The 10,823-nt window shown below is 34.9% G+C and overlaps 1 protein-coding gene across 2 annotated transcripts; it reads left to right on the top strand.

Annotated features, from left to right (window-relative positions):
* Positions 1-1,588: 1,588 nt before the first annotated feature.
* LOC139851910 (uncharacterized) lies at positions 1,589-6,114 on the top strand. 2 transcript variants are annotated; one of them, XM_071841109.1, is made up of 9 exons: positions 1,589-1,819; positions 2,269-2,942; positions 3,805-3,890; positions 3,993-4,161; positions 4,467-4,555; positions 4,669-4,833; positions 4,952-5,029; positions 5,226-5,329; positions 5,776-6,114. In XM_071841109.1, exons 2-9 carry the CDS (start codon positions 2,306-2,308, stop codon positions 5,879-5,881), a joined length of 1,434 nt encoding a protein of 477 aa, XP_071697210.1. In that variant the 5' UTR covers positions 1,589-1,819; positions 2,269-2,305; the 3' UTR covers positions 5,882-6,114. The 2 variants fall into 2 exon arrangements, with proteins under 2 accessions (XP_071697210.1, XP_071697212.1); XM_071841111.1 differs by having other exon boundaries at positions 3,814-3,890.
* The last annotated feature ends 4,709 nt before the right edge of the window (positions 6,115-10,823 follow it).

Here is a 10,823-nt window from a genome sequence, read left to right on the forward strand (position 1 = left end):
CATTTATATATGTATAATGTAAACCAGAACTAAGTCTTGGTAGTTTTTCAATCACATGCTTCTTGTCAGCGATACTTAAATATTTATCATTTTCTGTAGTCACTGACTGATAATCATATCCATTTTGTTATATGTCAGAGAAGCTTAACAAATTTCTCTTTGACATGGGAGAGAATAAGGCATTTTTTATCAGAAAATTTGTACCATTTGGTAACATGAATTTTGCTTTTCCCATTCCTTTTATTAAATTCGCAGGACCTGATATAGTATGTACCGTTCCTTCTGTTGCTTTAAAATTAGTGAAATATTTTTTAGATTTGAGTATAGTGTGTGTGGTACCACTGTCTGCAATACAAAGATCCCCACCATTTGACTGATTTTGCACTCCAGTAGTGTACATCATGAACTTGATTAGTGACTCGTGCTTGCTTAGATAAACCTTGATTATATGGAGCACTTCGTGCTGATAACGTGTTATAATTCAGTAGGCTTATAACTACCTTTAGTGATTTAAACTTACTATAGATATTATAGTAATGCAAGAGTAAGAAATGAAAGGATGAAAAGTACTTGAAGTATGTGTTCAAAAATGATGCAAATTTTCATTCTTACATTCAACACTTATTTATACTACTTGATTACTGTACAAAATATTGTCACCATATATCAACTTGCAAATTTGTCTTTGACTTTTATAGAAGCATTAAATTGTTAGCCATCTACTTTGACTCATATGATCATAATTATTTATTTTTTTCTTTTCTTTCTATTTTAATATAGCATCTATGTATATATCAGGACTAGGGATGGCAATGGATCGGATATGGAGCGGGTGATGCCGTATCCACATCCATATCCATTTAATTTTTGTTCATCCATATCCATATCCATATCCGTTTAGTTTCAGGTCATCCATCCATATCCATATCTATATCCATATCCAGTGGATTAACCGGGTTAATGGATATCCAATGGATATTAAAAAATGTTATGATATTTTCTAATAGGCGATTAAAATAAAAATGTAGTATAGCAGAAATAAATATAACATGACATATTTAAAATCTACATATAAAAATATGTAATCTTTGTCGAAGATATAACAAAATTTGTTAAATTTTACTATAACACATGGATTATGAAAAATTAAATATGAAATTTGTAAGTTTATTTTATTAGATATGCGTGTTTTATTGTAATATATTATAGTTATTTTATTATAAGGTTGAAAGCAAAATATAAATCTAACGATAAATGAACTTGTAATAGTAAATATGTGAACATATATCTATCTTTATGTATTTGTATATGTATTTCGGGTGGTAATGGATATATCTATGGATGAAACTTTTCATCCATGTCCATATCCATATTCATATCCATTTAGATTCATCCATATCCGTATACATATCCATTTAGGTTCGTCATCTATTACGTAGTGGTTGGATATCCACAGGATCGGGTCTTCGTCATCTATTACGTAGTGGTTGGATATCCACAGGATCGGGTGACAAGGACGGGTGTCCAGTGAGATACTGTAGCATTTTAGTTTAATCAAATCAATGTGTAAATCCATACACATTCTCTCTATATTTCTCTGTGATAAAAACGAATAATTAGCTCGGAGATAAACAATCGCCAGACCACCTCTACTTCCGCCGGTTTTTCCGATGCTCCGTCGTCCGGCGTACACTTCCTCAAAAGAGGAAAACGCCTCACGTTTTTCTGATAGTTTTATGCTATTCGTTAGGGCTCACTCTATGAATCTTAATTTCTACTAGTATCTCATAACTTTTTCAACGGAGCTTCGATCTTCCAGGCAATAACTCATGCTATATCTATTGTTATTTACATGTTCCTTAACTTTAATTTCATTACCACTCTCACTTGCGATTTAATACTTAATCGTGTTATCACTCGTTTCTAATTTATACTGATCATTTCGAGTTTATATATTCAATTATGATATATTTGCACGATTAGGTCTAATTCGTGTAGTAACTATGTTTATTTCAACCAGTTTGTATTGAATGTATCTTCTAGTTGTTATATGACTTATTATTGTGCCTTCCTCTTTGGAGAAAAAGTGTTAAGATTAGGTTTAGGAGTACGTTTTTAAAGAATATGGAAGCATTTGGTGCTAATTCGCTCTTGCTTTATATTGCTTGTTCGAATATACGTTTTTGTCTATCTACTTGTAATATTTATTGTTGTATCCATTGTTTGCAACTGATCATTGTTATTTTTTTGTCATGTTTATTGAAATAGTGTTAGGAATAGGTTTAGGAGTAGGTTTTTAAACAGAATGGAAACATCGGGCGATAGTAGTGATGTGCGTAGAGGTTCTATGGCAAGTACAAGCGCTAGTGATCATCGTTATCATGATTTTGGAAGGCACAATGGAAACAATCAGTTTTCTCTTTCAAGATTCTTGCTATCACCTTTATTGGATTATATGGGAATATCGCAGGCACAGAGTGCTAGTCCTTCAGCATCATTAGACAGGCTGATTAATGATAGAAGTATTTTGAATGATTCCTCTTCGTCTGGGGAATTATCGATTAGGATTGATGGTAGTGGAGAACAAGATCATGATAGGGGTGGAAGCAGGGGTTCTATTAGGGAAGAGACAGATATACAGAGTGAATCTTTGGTTCAGTCGATATCTAGAACATCTTCTGCAGCGACAATGGATACACAGGGTGATTCTAGAAGTGATCGTGGTGTTGCTAGTATCAGAGGTTCTTCAGATTCAATGAGTGGGAATGTTGATGTGGAAGCTGCAGATGGTGTTGGGGTTAATAATAATAATAATAATAGTAGTAGAGATTCTCCTATTCAAAGATATACTCGAAGTATACAGCAGGCTGCCAGGTGGGCCGAGCAGATTCTTCCGTTCTCTTTGTTACTGTTAGTGGTCTTTATTCGGCAACATCTGGAAGGTATTTTAATATCAGTATTTTTTTTTTTAAATTTGTATGTCATGGTCGTATTCTTTCTTTTGGTTTAAAGAACACTTTAAAATCGGCTGACGTCTCACCTTACATGTTGTATTAAGATTAAGATGACAAACGAGCCCAAGTAATCCTGTAAAACTATTTCTCATACAGTAAACTAGAATCCCTTCGTTGGGACATTCATAAGCGATTGTTTCGAAGGGTTTATGTTGTCGACCTTTGTCCATAGAAGTTCTTAGCACTGGTACAGATGTCTCACCATGTGAACTGATAAACAAGGGAAGAAAAAAAAGGATATTATAATGTAATGTAACAAGGATCTCATATATAATTTTAAAATGATGACATGAGGCTAAGTGAAGAAGATAAGATGCTTTAGGCAATAATTAGCGTATTGTGAAGGTTGATTAAATGGAAGCATGGGTGTAGGTTGCCACCGATACGGTGGCTAGTGTACCGTATACGGTACCATCATATCTTTTCTATATATACCTATGTAATCATTTCATTGTAATACACAATAACATGATACAGTTACCTTGATTGTTAATAAGACTTCGGATCCCGAAGTGGAGAGAGCACCTGCTGAAATTTTTCGTTCTGACAGGATTTAATTGCAAGTTGAACAATATAAAAGAGAGTTGATGGAGTTGATTGTAGATTATGATTGTAGATTATAAAATACACAATTAAGTCTTAAGAAGATGCTTTCTGCTAAATTATATATCTAGCTTTGTTGTATAAATGGGGTTGAATACCTTCTAATTTAATATCATTAACCATCCTAATCACTTCCAATATTTATTAAGCGTAGCTCTAGTTACTAACTTTTGACTCTCTTTGAAAGGGATTGCAGGTGTTCTTGTCTTAATCTGGATTACTGTTTTTATGTTCAAGTCAAATGATATTCTTCGCAATCAGACAGCTCTCAAGGTGAAATTTTAACTTTCACAAAAATACAATAAAAATTAGTCAGACAAGGAGCTCGATAATGGTATCAATCTGTTGTTAAGCGACACTGACTTCTATCTGCAGGGTGAGAGGAAGATATCAGTTCTAGTTAGCCTTTCTCTTTTGTCTACATTTCACGTGGCTGGTTTTTACTGGTGGCTTCACAAGGATGATCTTCTCTATTCACTGGTCATGATTCCTCCTAAAACTACACCACCTTTTTGGCATGCAATGTTCATCGTAATGGTCAATGGTTAGTTCTTGTCAATGAGTACCCTTTTGGCTTCTAGAATACAGATAGAGTAGACTTTTAGTTCGGATATTGCGTGTACTTTGTTTACAGGGCTACAAATAAATGAGTTTTTCACCAGTTACGATGTCACATTTGGAATATACTAATACGATGTCACATGTCACGTGTACTTTGGCAGACATGCATAAGCATCTGACATTTATTACTCGGTGCACTTTAGGGCTTGAGTTTCTTATAAGAATCATGGGTCACATGTTTGATGTTTGTTCTTGGAGAAATACCTTATAATTTTCTGTATGTTTCAGATACTTTGGTCAGACAAGCAACAATGGTATTGAAGTGTGTTCTGTTAATGTATTACAAGAATAGCAGAGGCCGAAATCGACGAGAGCAGGTGAGTTACCACTTACCATGCATAAACCAGCACTATATTCCGAATTGAATGGATAAGAGAAACATTATTTGCTAAAATAACTATTTTCCTGACCTGAGATTTGTCACTGGTAGGGTCAAATGCTGACTTTGGTCGAATACTTATTACTGCTATACCGTGCCTTATTGCCTGCTCCAGTCTGGTATCGGTTCTTTTTAAACAAAGAATACGGAAGCTTATTTTCGTCACTAATGACTGGATTATATCTGACATTCAAGCTCACTTCTGTCATTGATAAGGTTCATCTCTGAAAATACCAATTGTTTTTTTTTCTTCTTTTCATGTAGCCTTTATTAATAATATAGGCTCATTTTATAATTAGCATCTAATTTTTTTAACTTCGTATAATGTTGACAGGTCCGATCATTCATTTCTGCTTTAAAGGCACTGTCTCGTCAAGATATTCATTATGGAGCTTCTGCAACATTTGAACAGGTAGGCTCCGTTCTCAATATCATCAAATATATTTACAGTTTTGAATATTCAATCAGACCAAGAATTCGCTGCCTGTTAAACCCTTGCAGAAATCCTAACAAAATAAGAAATCATTTGCTTTATATGCCTGCTTAAGCTTGTAACGAGAGAAGAACGAAAGATGTAATTGGTGTATTCTTACTTGTGATAAATGCAGGTCAATGCAGTTGGTGACATTTGTGCTATTTGTCAAGAAAAAATGCATGCTCCAGTCGTCCTTCTGTGCAAACACGTTTTCTGTGAAGAATGTGTATCAGAGTGGTATGTTTTTAATTTTTTTACTGTAGTTAAATTTTTTTTCTTTATTTTAACTGAGATGATGGGTCCCTTTGTATCTTTAGCTCCATAACCTTCCAACTACAGTAAACGTAAGATCTGACATGTTCCAATTTCTAGAAAAGCTGATTTGCCAAATACGAGTGAGATCTTCCAGTACTGTTTGCTAATGATAATTCAGTTAGCTATTTGCATTGCAAAATCAACTGAATCTCATTATCTGAATAACTAACGAAAGACGACTATAATAAACCTTTTATGGAGAAAGCAATTTCTAGATTTGTGTATCTACAAACTCTTAGTTTAAAATGCTATCTGAAATTGTAACATGGAGCTTTTCAGTTTACAAGGGTCAATTTCAGTCTTCACAAACATTATTATAAAAAAGGTTTGATTGTTTTTACTTTGTTGATGATAATGTTATTGATCAGGTTTGAAAGGGAAAGGACTTGTCCACTGTGCAGATCATTGGTGAGGCCTGCAGGTCTCAGATCCTTTGGTGATGGATCTACAAGTTTATATTTTCAGTTTTTCTGATTTTCGAAACCTAAATGTTACCCATATTGAAATAGCTTATATCCAATCAGTATGATGATCTTGAGTCGCGCTATATGTATTTTTGCGGCCACATATTAGCTCTTATGAGTTATGACATCGGGTTTTGTAGTGAATATGATGCATCCAAAAAAAATTAAGGTGTATTTACAGAAGCTTCTCTTTGGATCAGTATTTTACATATAGAGATGGTGATATTATTTTGTGTTTCGCCAGATTTGACTTTTGAGTATAAGTTTCATATTTGTAGGATTCTGTGTGTTCATAGTATCTTTAATTGAAAATAGTTAAGCGTTCTATTTTAGGCAACTTATATAACTATATATGATGATATGATGATGATGTGATTAAGGCAACGGATTTATATTACGTCTTATTGACTTTCGCAGCTTTTTAAAACCTAGTTCAGACCAAGATTATAAGCCAAAAGACCGAACTTTATATGTTTTAGATTCATATATCAGCTTCTCAAGACTTCTGGATTGTCAAAATGTCTATAACTTGTTACATCCGTAACGGAAGACATCAGGGTTCAATCGGCCCTAAGAGCTACCGTGTTTTATTGAATCTTCTAACTGTAAGTCGTCAAGAGTTGGAAAATTGCTGCTTGCTGGAATTTTCGTTTGAATGAAACGTGGAGATTCAGGTAACGGGCAAGAAAGTGTCCTGGAAATACTAGGATCAACTTCAGCAACAACACAGCATCTTGCATACTCTGCTTATGGTATTTTTTATTTTATTTTTTCTCTGAAACATCTGTTTTCGTGTATACAAGTTTCATGTGCAAGACGAGCCGTCTCTCTAAAAGCATCTCAAGTTGAAGACGAATCTGAACACACAAACTTACGTCATATTAAAGCATTAGTTTATCCGGAGGGGTGAGTATATTTTTACTCAAATTTACAAGATCTAAACTGGCTATTCTTGATTTCTGGTGACCGTTTATTTCCCTAGTCACCTCAAGATGTGAAGCTATAGAGGTTTGAATCCAAAACCTCTAGTCAAAATATTTGGATGCCAACCACTAGACCAGACCCTTCACTTGCTCTCATCAATGCAAATCGACAGCGAATGAGACAATTACATAAGATTGATGAGCCATGAATTTCAACAAACTACAATCGTACCTCTAGACTTGAGCCACAAGAAGGAATACAATAGAATGTGGTCAAACATAGCATTTAATTTAGTAACATCATAACCATAACCATATAAATATACATTCATGTGCTTCCACATGATCCAGAGAGCCGCTGCACCAATGGCTAAAATCGCGGCTTCATCTTCATAGTTCATCTTCTGCTATCAATCCATCGAGTCCGGGCATTAAAGGAACCCACCGAAGGGATAGCCTGGTCCGTCCAAGAGCTAATCCGAGACCATATGGCCTCAACAAGATGGCACTCAAAAAACGTGCGCTTGGAAGTCTTGACCTAAGAACTGCATAATGCACAAACAACAAAATCGATATCCATACCTCTTTTGAATATATACAAACTTTAAAGTGTCCACCTTAAATTAAGGGGCATGTCATCCGCCTCAGACATGGGGCATGTCCTGCACATTGGATACATGTCCACGACCTCGGACATGCTCATGAGATATATAATGCTACTGAAAGTGTTGAAGGAAATGTATTGGGAATTGGTAACAAATCAGAAATTGACACAACTGCATTCTGATTTATCACGGTTTCCGCAACATTCGCTAGGCCGTCATTCGAGACATCCTTACAGACCTTTACACCTGAAGCTATTCATATATGGAAACAGGCATTCTCATAATCGGAGGTACAAGGCTAATCAACTAGACAGATTGATATTTACTTGCAGGCTGAAGAGTATCTGATGTTTAGATCTGAACATTTTCATCCTTGCCAACAAGAGGCTCCTTTCTTGTCACGTTTCATTTTTCCCCATGTCTTCAGCTTTTCCTTATCTGCAGGACCACATATATTCCATTCCACCCACTTTTAAATGTAAAGGGTGTTGACGTCCTCACAAAAGGTCTCTTTGTAAAACCTCACTAGAAGCATATTTTGAGGTGGTAAGGAAAATGGTTACAAAAGATCATAGTATAACTCGGTTAGACTTTTTGTCCCATTTAGGAAATTGGTTCCTCTTGGTCCCATCCCATCCCCCCCCCCCATCCCCCATCCCCCACACCCACCCACACACAACACCCAAAACACACACACACACACACACACACACACACACACAAACACAAAAGGGGGTGGGTGAAGGTATTTTTGTCATATTGACGTTTTTTTTCTCGGTCAAAACATTATTTTTCATCCCGATTAATACTAACTAAATTCATAAAAAAAATTGGTAATTATCATTATATAATTTATAAACATTATATTATATCACCCAGAAATTATGATGAATATTAAATTTGTTTAGGCATTAATCCGCCTACCCCACACTTTTGGGCTCATGGGCTAAGTGCACATATACTCAAGTTGTGACACTATTTTTGGAACGAGTTACAAATTACATTACATTACATTACATTACATATATTACATATACTACTACTAGTACTACTATTTTTATGTCAATATCAGGTAGTGGAAAGAGCATGATTCCCTCTCCATTTGTATCACTTTTTTTTCTTCTTATAACTCTCTTTATCTCATCATTCATTCATAGATTCCTAGAAAGTTATATACTTATTCTTCTAATCTTTCTTTAAACAAATTAAATATGCACTATAAATCTACTCACAAATCACAATTTTAGAAATTTTTACCAATCAAGTATCATCTATGCCCATTAATTTCTTTCTGATCACCAATCATGTAACATATATGTCCATTAAAATCTTTCTTGACCAATTGAAATACCAAGTTGATACTTATTTTAGGACGTACCACCTGTAATAAAATGTGAATTTTACAAAGACGCTAAGGCGGAGCAGGGGTGCATATGGATGCTTTGCCACCACTCTTTACATATGTCTATTATAGTGTATTAAAAATCGTAAATTAATGACCAACATTACTGGTTATAAATTCTAACATTCCCTAATTTTTATATTGATATTTACTTTTAGAAAAATGTCACATTTATCCGTAAATCCTGGCTTCGCCTTTATAAGGACAGACGGAGTAATATAAGAGGTAGGCCTTGGGCCAGTCCTTCATACTTTGATCATTTATTTGCAGGCATGTGGATGTTCCTAAAAAAGCTCTTTATTCTAATTTGTGTCATGTCTAATATGGAGAATAAGTATAAGAATTTTAGTTAACATTTTAGGCAAATAAGAGATCAGGTACCATAGTTTACGTGTTACAATATCATAGATCCATACCCTTATATACTAAAGTATGCCTACACAAGTTTATTTCACAAAAAAATATCACTTCTCTCTTCGTCGGGCCATGAGTCACGCTGCAGAAAAGCATACAATCACCTTCTTGTTACTTATTATTTCCATAACTCATGCTACTATTGATTCAGGCAAGTTTATTATAATAATATTTACCAATTTACCAATTATGAAATATATATGCTTGATCATTTCAGTTGCAGGTGTAGGTGCAGAATTCAATCATCGTAAGATGGATGAAGTTCGAGCTGAGTACAAGCCTTTGATGCAGGTGGGAGTCATAGATGATCATCTGATGAGTAAGCTCGGTGCGTTCCAAGTATGTTTGGAGTGCAGGTGCTGCGTGATGGCTTCGGATCCCACAACGTGCTCAAACATGCCATGTTGTTTTGGTATAGATTGTCAGCTTCCAAATAAGCCATTTGGTGTTTGTGCTTTTGTTCCAACCACCTGCAACTGTACCACATGTGGTTCACCATAAGCTAGTTAATTATGGAGTAATTAATTATATATTGCGTGTGGGCCATATTTATTTTGTCGGTTTTTGTGGTTTTATAAAGACCTGCTTGTATTGTGTATACGTAGTTATGTGATTGTTTCATGAATCAAAGATGTAAGACAGAGATTCGTAGTTAGAGTGCTCCCGATGGAGGACCACGTGGTAAACCTACCAACATGACATACTCCCTCAAATAAATTTGGACTCATTTATATTATTTAATTAAATAATGTACAGCTCATAATACTACAAGTACAATGAATACAAACACTCCGTCCTCAAATATTTTACAAAAGCACTAAGAGGACTAACAGGAGGGCGGCACCCTGGACTAGAGGTTGGGCACCTTGCTGCCATTGGTGTCCTCTTGGACTAGAGGCTGGGCGGAAGGAGGAGTTCCTCCATTGGGAGCAACCTTATGTGTTGTTATGTCTAGTAATTTAGCTTTGGTTTTGTGGGTTGCAATTATAGATCATTTTTATCGATAAAAATATCGTATGAGATAATTGTGTCAGAAGATAACTTGATTTTATACGTTTGAGCTTAACTATAGCTCGTTAGTTAAATTTTTGTGAGTCGATATATTAGTTGATAATTAGGCTCGTTGATATATTAGATCATACTTCTATCTTTGGTATTAGAGTAATAAAGATCTAAACCCTATTTTTTGTTTTCTTGGAGATGAAATTGCTTAAACCATAACTATTGCAACTTAGCTTTGTTTGCTATTTTTTTCATTCCAAAAAAGTGTTTAATCCATTAGTTTTTTGAACCGAATAACACACCATTTAATCCATCTATTCTGCTACTCTTTGTCCCTGTTTATGAACCTACCATTCTCACACGTTAGGCATGGTTGAAGAAAACACGTAACTATACAAAGTAAATGACGACAATTCAAGAAAAATTCGTCACTTTCCTCATACTCTGCGCAATTGCATGAGAATTGACGTCATTAATTAGTTAACCGCCGGATCTTTGTGAATCTTGGATATGTGGTCGAGAACACATAGACGCACAATCTGACTATTAGGATGTACGATTAAATATTTTGAATAGAATATATGAATTTTTGAATTCAATGCAGCT

This window comes from Rutidosis leptorrhynchoides, chromosome 6, assembly GCF_046630445.1.
Source record: "Rutidosis leptorrhynchoides isolate AG116_Rl617_1_P2 chromosome 6, CSIRO_AGI_Rlap_v1, whole genome shotgun sequence".
Classification (NCBI taxonomy): Eukaryota; Viridiplantae; Streptophyta; class Magnoliopsida; order Asterales; family Asteraceae; genus Rutidosis; species Rutidosis leptorrhynchoides.

Coding starts and splice junctions, on each gene's coding strand:
- LOC139851910 (XM_071841109.1), top strand. CDS start 2,306: ATGGAAACATCGGGCGATAGTAGTGATGTGCGTAGAGGTTCTATGGCA. Junction 5,030..5,225: donor CTTCTGCAACATTTGAACAG/GTAGGCTCCGTT, acceptor TGATAAATGCAG/GTCAATGCAGTTGGTGACAT. Junction 5,330..5,775: donor GAAGAATGTGTATCAGAGTG/GTATGTTTTTAA, acceptor GTTATTGATCAG/GTTTGAAAGGGAAAGGACTT.